Below are 14,216 nucleotides of genomic sequence, written 5' to 3'. Positions count from 1 at the left end.
GTATGCTACTACACCTAGCTTCCATCTCCAAATTCTTATAGTGACTACAGCTGTAAGAGAAACAGTGTTCAGGTTGTGACTCTCTTATTACCTTATTAGTGCCTCATCATCTGTTATTTTTCCAGCTCTGGTTCTAAATGGTCATTCTAGAACACATTAGTAATAAATACAAAATTAATACTGCAGCCAGGAATGGTGAATTCAGTTGCCTGTAAGGCATACAATCAATGACCAGCACACTTTGATTTGTTGTCTGTAGAACTGAGCAGGGTGGGGGAACTGTACTAGTATTGGGGCCTGGGTCTCAGGCATCTAGACTGGACTGGAGTAGGGCCAATGAGTTTGCCTCTGAGGTGTTCCCAATTTGTTCACTTAGCTCCAAGAGATGTCATCACTTTTCTTATGAGTTGCTGTGGGCAAGTGATGAGAAGTTAGTAGCATGGCCTGGAATGGCTCTCAGTGGGCTAGGGCCAGCTGACACACGCCACTTAGGTTTCCAAGGAGCCAAACTATCCCCACTCATGCACAGCTGATGTATTTGTGTCTAAATGTGGTTCAGTCAGGGCTCCAGGCCAGCTTCAGGGCAGGAAATAGAATGCCACCTCCATCACTAGGGAAACAATGGTCTGCGTACATGATTTATACAGGGGCCAACAAGAAAGCTCAAAGGGACACTCAGCCAAGGAAGGGAAACCAGAGGACAGCTTGCACAGATCTTGTCTTGGGTTCTAACTATTGACAAGCCACTTATCTGCTCCTGAGTTTAAGTTTATCTGTATATAAGATGGAGGTAACAATATTTACACATCTCACCGGAGACTTATGAAAACAGCATTTCTGGCAGACCACTTGGGATCCATGGATGAAAGGTGGTATGTAAGTGCAGGTGATCAATTTGCTGTGTGTTTGTTTTTAGCAGCACATGAGGGACATGTAGACCCTCCAGAAAACACTTTCTGAGTCTGCTCACAAATAAAAACGAACAGCTCTTGGTTTTGGGTGCATGGATCTGTCTTTGGTTTATACAGGTTTGGGGGAATCGCATGTGTAATTCAGACTTCAGAAGTGTTTTCCAAAACTATCACTATGGTTAGTAATATCGGTGCTTAAATCAACTGGAAATGTTGTAATTGGTGATTTTCCCCAAATGTTTGCCAATTTGCTTTCTCAAAAAATCCCAAATTAACTCAAACTAGTTTATGAGTTGTGTGTGGTGTTTGGAACATTTTTTTCCCCAAGTTGGGTGGAGAATCTATTTAAAAAAACACAAACAGTTGCTCTTTGCCCATGGGATTTGCTATTTCTGGAAAGTCTCTTAAGCTAATACCTAAATGTGGGTATTTTCTGATCACTTGAGACTAAACAATTGCCCTCAGACCTTTCTGTAAGGTTATTATTATTTTCCGTCAACAGTGGTCCTGAGGGAGTCTTATCGCTATTCTCTGGTGTAAATTATCTGCCTAGAATAATTCTTGTGGGTCTAGATGAATAGTGACTGTTACAGAAAAAAAAAAAAAAAACCTTGCAAGTAACACAAATTATACACTTAATTTTTTTTATTAGAAAAAAAGATAAATGGAAAATAAAAATTAATCCTTAATGCAGAACTAACCATATTGGCATCCATGTACCCTGTAAACAAAAACATAACTCTGTATTTGCTGTTACTGTCCTGCTTTTGGTATGAAGTCTTCACCCACTGGATCTAGGAAGAGCATCACAGATCTTTAGAATCTCTGCCACAACAGGGAGGGGTCATGCTTCTGTTGCCAGCTGTGTGGTGGTGGATGAGAGCCTCTGAACTTCATGCCCCAGTTGTAGGAGAACTTTCAAAGACTTGTTCTCTCAGATGTTTCTCCACTTCCTTAGCACTCATGTGTTTTGGCAACATGGTAGCACACATCCTAGAAGTGATAAACACTTGCTGATTTTGGCTTTGCCTCAGTGCTGGTCCCAGCTCTCATAATCCGTGAGCACTCTGCTGCCAGGCTCATTTATCCCCCTTTGCTTTTTTAGTTTATGCTAACAGGACACAAGGCATGACTCATAGGCGGTGTAATGCACACATATTAAAACCTATGGAATTAAAAAATTATATATATGTATGTATATTTTTAGTTGTTGATGGACCTTTATTCATTTATTTATATGTGGTGCTGAGAACCAAACTCGGTGCTTTACATATGCTAGGCAAGCACTCTACCACTGAGCCACAACCCTAGCCCACCAGCCTATGGAATTTAAACATGAATACCCCCATGCAACAACCACCAGAGATAGAAAACATCTCCAGCATCCCAGAAATAGCTTTGTGTTCCTTCTAAGTCAAAATCCCCTTCCCCAGGTAATCATTTCTTTCCATTTCCTAAACTGACTTTCTTATGTTACTCCCTACTCAAAAATATTTCATCGGATAGTTGTCCCTCTTTCTGCTTTGTGTCTAAATGTCTGCCTGATTTTATCCCTTCACTCTTTTAAGGATCATACCTGCTAAATCAGCTAGCAGGTATGCCTCCACTAACACATCCTGATCTGAGCACAGTCCCTGCACCATCATACCCACCTGTCATGCTCTACCTGGAGCTTTGTTTGCTCTGTCCTCCCTGAAACTGCCCTTCCTTGGCCTCCCCAAATCTCACTCATTATTCAAGGCTCAGCTCAAGTTTTATTTCCTCCAAGAAGTCTTCCCCAATTTATTTGTCTCTTCTTACATCCTGAATTACCTGCACCATGTGGCTGTTTCTACAAAGACTTGAGTTCATGCAAGCCAAGCCCAACTGCAGTGCCATTGTTGCTCATGATTCCTGATGACCATTTATACCCTGCAGCAAACATTTTTACAAATTCCTGTCCCCCTCCACTGTCTCACATCCTGAGGCTGCTTGAGGACCTGTTTGTCTCCAAACCCCAGACCCTGTTGGGTATCTTGTCTCTCTCCCCTTTTTGCTTCCCTGTTCTTGAGACTTTGTCACCCAGATCAGCAAAGTCCTCTTATGTAGATACTATATTCCACCTCTGCTATCAGTTGTTCAGATTTAACACCAAAATATCTTGGGATTGGGCTCTTCTCAGAAAGTAGGTGGGTAAATTGAAAGGAGAGAAGTAGAGCAATGAAAATAAAATTATTTTAATCAAATATAATGGGGCTAGACACACTTCTAGGTTTACAGTTTTGCCCCAGTCATGTCCTTTGCAGTTAGTGATGGTCCCACTTTCTCTGTTGTTCTGATATATTAACCTCCTTCTCATCCAGACTTTTGGTATTTCTCACAACATAGCAGAGCTCTAAACCCACAAGAGTTAACAGAGTCAAGAGGTTTAAATGAGATTGCAGGTAAAGTGCTTAGCACAAGGTTTGCTCATAGTCAGTCTGAGAAAAAAAAAGCAACCTATTATCAGAAACCCCCAATCTCCTTGATTCCTGTCAGGCAGGACAGGTAGGGTAGTGTCCTGTAGCAGTATGTATGTTGAGGGTAAGGGGGTCTTCCAGAAACCCTCCCTTTTTTGGAGTGAACACAGTGAACTATATAGAGCTAGACGCAAGATTCCAGCTCCCCACTGACTCACTGTGAGCCTCAGTCTCTTCATTAGTCAGATGGGGACCATAACCCACCCTCCTCAGATGAATAGCAACTGTGAGGACACATGTCAAAGTACATTACAGGTGGAAACACCTTGCCAGTGTGAGCTGGTAGAAATGCGAGGCATTGTGTTGGCATGAAACTTATTGGCCTTGTTCTAGCTTGCAAATGGAGTTGAGTTTTCTGAATTGGCAGTTGGAAAATGTAGCCCTCTAGAGACAAATTCAAGTTTTAGAAAATAGAAAGTTAGGGTTAGATTGCTTTTGTTTAAATAGATTCTTTTTTAACCTTTATTTTATTTATTTAATTTTTTTCTTTTTTAATATTTCTTTTAGTTGTCAATAGACTTTTATTTTATTTATTTATATTCAGTTCTGAGAATCAAATGCAGGACCTCACATGTGCTAGGCAGGCACTCTACCACTGAACTACAACTCCATCCCCTAAGTTAGATTGCTTTTAATTGTAAGCAGACACTGGAGTCTGGCTGCCCACATTTAAATCCAAGTTCCTTTCTTGCAGGGTGCAGTGGTAGACTCCTGAAATCTAAGCTACTTGGGAGGTTGAGGCAGGAAAGTCTCAAGTTCAAGACCAGCCTGGGCAACTTAGTGAGACCCTGTCTCAAAAAGGGCTGAGGGTATAGCTCAGTGGTTGAATTCTCATGGATTCAATCCCCAGTGCCACAAAATCAATCAACCAATCAATCCAGGTTCTTACTTTGTAAAGTGCCTTCATCACTCTAAGCCTCTAAGAACTGTTGTGAGGGGCAAATAAGTAATTTATATAAAAGATGTAGCATAGTGCCTGACATATAAATGTGCTCGATAAGTATTTACTACCTAATAAGTGGTGTTGTTCAGTAAAGAACTAATGAATGAATGAATGAATGTTGGTCTGGATTTTGGCTCCTAATGGTGCTTTTTGTTCTTTCCTAGTATTTTAAGGTCAATTTTACCTTGCTTTGCTTGGTCAGGGAGAAATTTGACTAAGTATGTAAGGAAAGAAGAGATGAAATTAAAAGGCTGCAAGGGATAGGACTGCTGAATACAGAAGACAAGGAGATTCTGGGAGCAAACTCACCAGCACCTGAGGCAGGAGACAGGATTCTGTACAGCTGTCATCTCCCTCTCTGCTTCAGAGAAGCCAACTTTGTTTTTTATTCCTGAGCACAGTTCCTGGATTTGACCTTAGTAGGTCTGTAGCTATTGTTTTAATTCTCTTTCTGGGTGGTCAGCATGAGACAAGTTGTAGACATTTTACTGTGAAAAAAGCAGCAGCCTAATATCTGAGAGTCCCTGCCCCTGAGGGATCTTGTTTGCTTTATCCTCGATATAAGCCCCTTCCTATTATCCTTAGATAACTGCCTATGGGGCAGAGGCCAATCTTCCTCCCTCTACTTACCTCCTGACCTCTCAACCCACAGAACAGGGGGATGAATCTATGGTCTTAATGAGGATGACAGTTTTATCTTTGCCACTGCCTTGCTGTGTGACCTTCATAAAGTCTCTTCTCCTTTCTGGTCCTTAGGCTCTCTAGGTACATGGTAAGGAAAATTACCCTGAGAGTCTCTGAGATCCCTCCTAAAGTGGCAGAATGGTTTATCTGTCCCTTAGGGTTGCGGCGGGTTTTAAATAAGGTATGCCTACTACAGTACTTAGCACAGAGTCTGGCCATGGTTAGGCTTAGAAAAGTGAGCTGATATCAACAGCCTGATAACCACCTGTTTACTGGGCCAGCCTCTTCCCTGGTTCTTGTCAGCCATACTAGGTAAGCTGTGGTCCCAAAATGATGTGTTTCTGCCTGTCATCTGTCTGTGTGTGTAGAGCTTAGCCTCCCTCAGGGCATTCTGGGAAGATCTAGCCAGAGGACTCTCCCTGACTTCTAATTTGTGTCCCAGTCCTAGGGACTGTGTACTCCTTGGTAGCTTCCTGAGTAGTTTTATTTGGGGAGGCAGTAGCTAAACTCTTGCAGCCTGGAGATGGCTGACTTTAGCCAGAGTGTGAGCAGCCCCATTGAAAAAACACAGGCCTTCTGCCCTTTCTGTTGCCAGTCAGGACTTCTGTCTTAAAATAAAGGATTCCCACCTCATCAGGTTCCCTGTCCCAGAATTCTGAGTTTTGAACTCAAGTCAGCTCTGCACCAGGACTCCTTCCCTTTCTTTCTTGGACCACACAGTGTTTCTTTCACAACTAGACACTCTGCTAAGTGATGCAGGAAGTAGGCCTCCAAAGAGGCAGATAGAGTCCAACAAAGCAGATAACCAAGTGAAACCTCTGGATGCCACTGGGGCCTGGGACAGGGTCAGAGATAAGCGGAAATGCCAGGCTTATCGCTACTGCCTGAGTTCTTCCAGAGAAATCATCCTGGCCGGCCAGCCCACCTCATTCCCAGAGCTCCAGGCAGTTGGGTAGCATCCATCTCCAGGCAGAGTAAACATTGAGTTGGCACAGCTCTGGGGCCTGCAGGATGGGGACTCTATGCCCCACTCCAGCACTGCACAGTCCCAGCACCAGAGGCCAGCAGCGGGCATCAGATTACACCCAGATATTTGCGGTAAGGGCAGCTCTAAGCTAGCATGCTTTGAAGTAGAAGGCTGAGAAACAATTGGTAAGGTCATGGGACTAAAGGAGCCCTGGTGACAATTGTCCCCCAGACCTAAGGTCCTCTCAAACCAAGAAACTCAGTCAGCAGAAAACTTTGGTTGATAGATATAGTTTGGGGGTGGACAGCTGGGGCCTTTCCCCATGGATTCAGGATATACTGGGCAGACAATGCCCAGTGGCAGCTAACCCCAAAGTTGTCTGCATTGAACTCTGAGGCTCTCGAGGTCTTTTTCATTTCTATTTTCCTTTCTTAAATAAGCTCAGCTCAATGGAGGACACATTGGCACCTTCAGAGTGCACATCAGCTAAAGGTGCACGCAGGGGATGTAGGGGGGCCAGATGTCCCCTGCATGCACCATTAGCTGATGTGGCCACTGTTTACTGGGCCAGGTGCTGGATGGTGAGGAGGGGTGTGCTTGTTTAGGATTGGAGTACTGTCCCTCTTCCTCAATAAGGTGACTGAGCACATTGCTGTCTTATTGGGCTGGCCTCGTGGGATGGGAGGTGGGGAGAAGGTGAGATTGATTTTAAGAACAGCAGCTCTAATCTATACTATTTTCAGGCACTGTGTTAAAGGTTTTACTTACATTTGCGCTCAGCCCTGTGGATATTACACTGTTAGGAACCCTCTGTGTGGATCAAGATGGCTGTGTGCTGAGGTGAAGGAATTTCCAGGAATGCATCTAGCTCATACAGCATTTATATAATGTAGGCCAGGGCACCTTTCTTCTAGACACCTGGCTTCCCTCTCTTAGAAATTCCCCATAGTATTAAATATACAAATCAACAAAGTGTACTATATGTTTAGTAGTTAGATATTCTGCATGTTTAGTAGTTAGATATTCTCCCGGTTCCTGATCCCCAGAGGCAACATGGAGTCTTTTAGCTGTTCCTTCTTTTGGTACTCATATTTTTCATATTAATTCTGTATGCGATCTGTGGATTTCCTATTCAGATAAATGAAGACTTAACCTTTTTCATACTTCCCAACTCACAATAGATATGCGATTGTTTTCACTTAATAAACCATTTACTTTATTATGATACAAATATTCATTACGAAATGAATTATTGTGCTTTAATCTTATTTTCTCTTGTAAAAACTCTGATTTTCTTGGAGTTTCTAATTCCTTATATTCCTCTTTGCCCTTTCTGCCATCACCATGCTGATGGCCTAGGTGCCTTTACAAGCATTCTCATGTAACTCTCTTGCCAACTCTGTGAAGTGTATTTACCATTATTATTTTCATGTTACAGAATAGGAAGAGCAGACTTGGAAGAAGTTAAGTAAATCCTGGTCATAATTCTAGTGAGGCAGGGGCAGGAGTTAAATTCAGACAGTCTTATTCTAAGCTCCTTGATCTTAATATTTACTACATATATCTTTAGTTATATTGTATACTGATTTTTTTCTTACTTCCTTCTTTTGCTGGAGCACATCCTCAAAGCAGCTTCCTTAGGGTGCATTAAAAAGAAGAAGAAGAAAGAAAAAGTCACATTTTTTATGCCTTTTTTTTTTCTTTTTACTGGGAGTTTAACCCAGGGTTGCTACATCTCCAGGCCTTTTTTACTTTTTATTTTTTGGCAGGATCTCACTAAGTTGTGAAGGGCCTTGCTCATTTGCTGAGGCTGGCCTCAAACTTGCGATCTTCCTATCTCAGTCTCCTGAGTTGCTAGGATTACAGGCATGCCCAGCATTTTTATGCATCTTTTCAAATCATTCTGTCCTCTGACAGTGGTGCAATGTCTTTAAAATTCAGAGGAGAAATATTTTGATACGAAGTCTGATATTATTCTGATTTCAGTTCTTTTGTATTAGTTTTAGGGAAGTTTTTATAATCTTTTCTTTATCCCTTATTCTAAAATTACTGTAGTATCTCCTTGATAAATGCCCTCCTCCTCTCTCTTATTTTTATTCCTGAAACTCTAACTAATTAGAAGTGAGACCAGCTGGATTCATAGTCTACCATATTTTCTTATGTTTATATCTTAACTTTTTGTTCTGTTTTCTAGGATATTAGGTTATTTCCCAATCCATATTTGGGATTTATGACTCATATTTAATTTCCAAGACTTCTCTTATATTCATTACACGGTTCTTTCTTCTGTAGCATCCTCTTTTTTAATATTTAAAAAAAATTATTATAGATGGACACAATATCTTTATTTTATTTGTTTATTTTTATGTGGTGCTGATATTCAAACCCAGTGTTCTTTTGTGTGAGTGCTCTACCACTGAGCCACACCCCCCCATAGCATCCTCTTTTTTTTTTAAATATTTTCAATATTTATTTTTAGTTTTTGGGTGGATACAACACATTTGTTTGTATGTGGTGCTGAGGATCGAACCCAGGCTGCACGCATGCCAGGCGAGCGCGCTACCGCTTGAGCTACATCCCCAGCCCCCATAGCATCCTCTTTTACTGGATGGAATAGCCTTTCATATTTTTCTGTAACTATAAATGATGACCTTTTTGAAACTTCTATTTCTCATTTTTTTTTTTGTTTCCTCCAGGATTATGGTTCTGTTTACTTGTCTTGGAATCTTACATCTTGGTGTCTTTCTTTTAATAATTGTGATTTTTTTTATCTGTGCATATTTCAGAATAAGGTACTAAAAACTGGATGGGTAGTTGAGGCTTGTTGATTGCTTGGCTCTATTGAGCTTGGTCAAGTAGGGAACTCCAGAGGGACCCCCCAGTGCTAGTTCATACAGGTATTGTTACATTGGGCCACTGAGCTCCTCCAGAAACAGAGTCTGGTCCTCAGGGGGAGTGGGGTGGGTGGGAGTGATTCCTGGCAATGCCCCTTCTGTACAGAGGAGTTGGGAAGGAGGAAGGGACTAGAGGAATATGTCTCAGAGTTGCATTTTTGCTCCTGTTTACTCCACCCGGGTTCTCAAGGTTCATAGACTTCTCTGGGGTTTTACATGGCAAGCTGGCTCTACATTTGTCTGTTTTTGCCATGTGCCCAGTGAGGCTGTGATTTTCTTTTTCTGGTTTTTCCAGTTACCTCTCCCCTAAAAGCTTTCCATCTTCCAGAAATTCACAAATAACACTCATTCAACAAGAGCTCCGCTTCCATTCTTTCTCACTGGGGACCTGTATTTATTGTCTTACTTTACTACCACTTAAATCAGATCTCTTCAAGGGAAGGAGATAAATATGGGAAATCAGTCTTTTACCCGAGTCAGTCTTAATATCACTTTAAAATGAAAATGTTGCACTCTCTTTCACTTCTGCAGCCTCAAGATAGGTCAACAAAAGAGCAGGGAAGAATCTTGGGGTTCACACTAACCCAACCCTGGGGCAAGAAGAGGTCAGCCTTTTTTCCAGGAGTGGATCAGCAGGCCTGCCTTCACCCTGGAGGGACTAAGTGTTAGTGGATTTGATACTCTGTATAAATCCAGCACGGTTGCCTCTTCTCTGGTCTTTCTCTTGCCTAGAGGGTAGAATCCCTCTGTTATCCAGGCAGGTACCATTGTGGGGTACTTGGTGTGTCCTATACATCAGTGAGAGTTGGAAAGAAGCCGTGCTTTAGCCCTCAGGGAACTCAATGTGCACACACTCATTTCTCCTTGTAGGCTGAGCTCTGAAAGGGATTCAGAGCTGGTTGTCTTGGCTACTCCTTCTCATCAAAGAGGGCTTAAGAGCTTCTGTTGGTGTATTTTAAGCTTCCTCCCAGAAGGTCCCAGAGCTTGCTTCTGGGAATTGCCAGGGTACCCTGCCAAGTACTTCTTTTGTTTGTTCTAGCAAAGTCCAGTTGCTGCCCACTCCCACAGAAATCTCCCATGGTCAGCTAAACCTGGTGCTTCCTGCTGTGGCCTTGTTAATTCATTCCTTCTTTACAGTTGTATTGAATACCTGCCATACATCAGGCACACTGGCATGTCTGAGGATACAAGGCAAGCTGAAGAAGTGCCATTCTGCCCTCAGGGAGCTTCAAGGTGGTCTGGAACAGTGGATGATGGCTGAGGCCCCTTTCTAGTAAATAAACTACTATGTAAAACTGCTGCTTATGGGAGACCTGGGGTGAATTCTTCTGTAACTTGAATGATATCTATCTATCTATCTGTCTATCGCATTTGCTTGTTTCCTTTGGGATTGTTTGGTTTCATCTTTCCAGGGTTTTATTAACCCTGGACTTGCAGGTTATTCCAAAGATTTCCAAAGCAGAGATAATGATGCAGCAGCCTGTGGTATGTGTTGGCGGAAACTCTCTGTGCAGACTGGTGAGAACTTTATTTCACAAAAATTAGTGTCACCAACTTAGAAAGAAGCAATGGGGAGGCCTGGGGAGATGGACTTCCAAAGATTTCTTTAGGCAGCCATTTCCCAAAGTTTGATTTAGAGAACACTGGTTCCACAGCGAAGTAGTAAGTCTAAATTATTGAGGAAAAGAGTGGTCCTTGGTCCAGTACTGATGCCTTTTCTCTGGAAACAGAGGTCTTAGAGGGGCTAGAGCATGGTATTCTCCAAATTTCATTTTTCAAGGACACTTTGTTTATGTTTTTTTAAATTATTATTATTATTTTTGGTACTAGGGATTGAACTTAGGGGTGCTTTACCACGAAGCCACATCCTCAGCCCTTTTTATTTACTTTTAAAAATTGAGACCAGTTCTCATTAAATTGCTTGAGTCACTGGGATTAAGCCATCACACTTGGCTGTGTGTGTGTTTTTAATCACAGCAGATAGAGCAGACCAACACTCTTTTGAGTGTGCTCCAGAGTCATTCCACAAATGACATTGAGGTCTGCCCCCAGAAATGGATTTGGACTTCTGTGTAGGCTGCTTCCAGGCAGTTATCTGAGGAGAAGGATGAATAGAGAGGGAGCTGTGGTCAAGCTGCATCTTTATAGCAAGAACATGGTATTGATAGGTAACTTGTGGCTTAAAATAGCAAAATCATCTCATGGTGCTTTTGTAAATCACATTTCCAGGTCAGAGTATATCATCTTGGCTTTTATTCAAGAGCGGGAAGTTGTGAGGAACACTAAAGCCCCTCTCTCCCTTGGTGCTTCACTGACCATGGCTGACCTATGCTCAAGGAGGCCTTGTGCTTGGGTGACCTTGTACACATTTCCCTCTCTAGATGAAAAAGGTATAACTCAAGACTCCTCTGTGGTGTCCTTTAGATAGTGAATTGGTACCTTGTGCCCCATCTCGATGACATCCTGAGCAACTCTACGTGTCTGCTTTATTTGTTGATGCTTCTGCAAAAATTTCATTCAAACCAAGGGTTTCTGAGGCTAAAAGATTTGGAAACCAGAGGGAACATAGTCCTCATTGCTCTATAGGGCCCTACTGAATCTTTGTCAATTAGACATTGGTACCTGGTACCACATCGTTTTTATTGGGATGTCAGGGAGATCACTGATAAATGTCACCTGAGGAACACAACCTATAGGTTTGCACTTGGGTGAGGAGCCGAGGCCATTTTCCCTCACTTCTATTTTTAGATACAAATGACTAGTGACTGAGAGCCCCATGTAAGGAGGAACCTGCAAATTCATCCTACGAGCAGTCTAAGTACATGTTTTAGGCATTAGTGAAGTAGGAACACCAAAAATATGTTTTTAATTTGCAAAATCATCAAAATTTTCATCATGGTAAAAGTCAGAACTTGCTTGAATGGTCTCAGATTTCTTTCTGTTTTGATCTTGCTTTTTACTGTGAGTTAGATATATGTGTGGCAGGTGGGACCCCATCTCCTCAGTGCCTGGAATCCCTAAAGCTCTCTTGTCAAGTTCATCTGACAGGTACATTACCTAAAGGATCCTTTCAGTCTTTAGCTTCAGTTACACAAAACCCTGCCTGCTCTGGGCAGATTCTTAAAATATTTGCCCGTCAGCAGCCTCTCAGAGAGGAATGTTAAACACTGCCATGATGTCAAAGGGGCCCCAAGGAGAAAGGCCTGTGCCAAACTCAGCCTGTCACAGCCCATGGCTGAGAGGGAGATAAACAAGGCAAAAGCACAGAGAAAACCTGGTCTTCTGGGCTCCCCAAACAGCCCAGGCAGTCCAAGCAGGTTGGTGCTACAGGGCAAGGCTGTCAGCTACCAAGGACAATGAACTTCCAGAAACTACTGCTGAAGTGAGAACTAGAGGTCTGTGGCCCTTCCATTTCCTCATCCTTGCCCTTGTCAAGCCTGAGTTGGGATGTCAGGAGCCTCCAAGGAGAGTTTGGAACCCCGGGGTCTACCAGTGTTGGGCAAGGCCTGCTTAACCACCATGGACAAAAAGCTTAACATGCTGAATGAGAAGGTTGACAAACTCCTGCATTTCCAAGAAGATGTCACAGAGAAGCTACAGTGTGTGTGCCAAGGCATGGGCCACCTAGAGCAAGGCCTGCACCGGCTGGAGGCCTTCCAAGGGTTGGGCCCAGGGGCGGCTGATAGTGCCCCTCCAGCTGACACACAGGCTGGGTGGACTGAGGTCCTAGAGCTGGTGAAGGCTGTGCGACAGGATGGTGCCCAGCATGGTGCCAAACTTGAAGCTCTCTTCAGGATGGTGGTGGCTGTGGACAGGGCCATCGCTTTGGTGGGGGCTGTGTTCCAGAACTCAAAGGTGGTGGATTTCATCATGCAAGGGAGTGTTCCTTGGAGAAAAGGCAGCCTGGTTGACAGCCACGAGGAGGTTGGTTCCTGCTTCCTTTCCCTGGCTGGAAGGGAAGCCTGGGCACTGGTGGGGAGACTGGCCAGGCAGCTAGGGTTTGGAGAGTTGGAGAGATGGTGTCCCTTTCTTGTGCCTCATGTGTGTTGCATTGATTGGGGAAAGGAGAGTTAGAACCATAGAGGTCATGGATAGATTTCTGGTCAGACTACTGAGTGCTGCTCTCCCAGGGAAAGGCAGAAGCAGCGCCCTAGCCAAAACTGTGAGACCTTGGGCAGTTCCAAGCAATCCAGAGGTCAGGGACAAATTGGCAGATAGGGAGTGAAGGTCATTAAGCTTCTGTACTTTCTCCTGCACTTATTTTCTCTTTGGGCCTCTTTCTGCTCCTCACCTGGGATGGAAACAGGTGGGTAGTGCTTAGTTTCCTATGACAGGCCCTACTCAAAAACCCATCCCCCCTTCCTGTCCCCAACTGTGTGTTTTGTCCCAGAGTAGGTGGAGTGTGCAGCTGCCTGTGGGGAGATGAGTGTTGACAGTGACCTATGGGGGACAACAGGCAGGAGCTGGAGCCTGGGGGTGGAGGGTGGCATTTCTGGGAGTGGCTGTTCCCAAGGGTTGCATAATCAAACCTGCTGGTTAATGGAAGCTCGGCTTCTGGTGGGGGGTGTGGGAGGGAGTGGAGGGGTGAGGTGTGCAGAGGGGACACCCTATTTGGGCACATGAGGATCAGCCACTTAGTAGCACTCAGACAGCCTGGAGCCAGGGGATGAATTGGGGTCTAAAAGGGTTTGCGCTTGACCCTGTTGGCTACTAAGGCTGACACAGGAGGATAGGAAGGTACTTTCCTTCACAGCCCAGCCAGGCCAGGGCTCACCCTGCTGATCCCTTCCCCTCTGTACTCTGCAGCCCCTCCCAGAGCTTTCCCATCCCCCAGCTTTCTGCTGTCTGCCCTGGACTTCCCCTGAGAGCCTGGCCTGCAGGGGAGATCAGACCCCTGCAGTGGCCCTTGCCACTGATAACCAACCTTGGCTTTAAAAAAGAAAATCCATTAATCTAATAAAATAAACATAATTAATAGTTTCAAAAGGAAAATTACTATGTACATGGTAAAGAAAACATGATTCAAGTTCCTGGGTTCAATCCCCAGCACACCAACTCCCCATACCCTCAAAATCCAAGCCAAACCAAACCAACCAACCAACCAACCAAACAAACAAAAACAAAAACAGGAGACTGCTCATATAGTATAAAGAGTATATATTTCCCTCCTATTCAATCTCCGAGTCCCCAGAACAACTCCCCTCACCTCTGTAAGCAATCACAAGTACCAGTTTCTTTTTAGTCCTTTTAGATATGGGGTCTGCCTATAAACCTCACCTTCAGTTTTTTGTTTTGTTTTCTCCCAAATGTTATTCACTT

The 14,216-nt window shown here is 43.6% G+C and overlaps 1 protein-coding gene across 10 annotated transcripts in view; it reads left to right on the top strand.

Annotated features, from left to right (window-relative positions):
• Window positions 1-645: 645 nt before the first annotated feature.
• LOC124086647 (vacuolar protein sorting-associated protein 35) overlaps window positions 646-14,216 on the top strand; it is a 97,162-nt gene continuing 83,591 nt past the window's right edge. For 2 of the 10 annotated variants that reach the window (XM_058576003.1, XM_058576000.1), the window contains exon 1: window positions 646-872. Coding sequence is in view for 8 of the 10 variants with exons in the window: in XM_046435003.2 (XP_046290959.1) it covers window positions 12,345-12,821 (477 nt within the window). In the remaining 2 variants the exon portion in view is untranslated. Of the gene's footprint in view, window positions 877-5,972; window positions 6,135-12,043; window positions 12,822-14,216 lie in introns of those variants that run through there. The other 8 variants (XM_058576002.1, XM_058575999.1, XM_058575997.1 and 5 more) reach the window with 6 other exon arrangements.

Source organism: Marmota monax, unplaced genomic scaffold (genome assembly GCF_021218885.2).
Source record: "Marmota monax isolate L192 unplaced genomic scaffold, Marmota_monax_Labrador192_F-V1.1 WCK01_AAM20220418_F8-fsc00024, whole genome shotgun sequence".
Lineage (NCBI taxonomy): Eukaryota > Metazoa > Chordata > Mammalia > Rodentia > Sciuridae > Marmota > Marmota monax.
The sequence above is the reverse complement of the archived record's forward strand: the minus strand, read 5'-3'. Positions and strand labels throughout refer to the sequence as shown.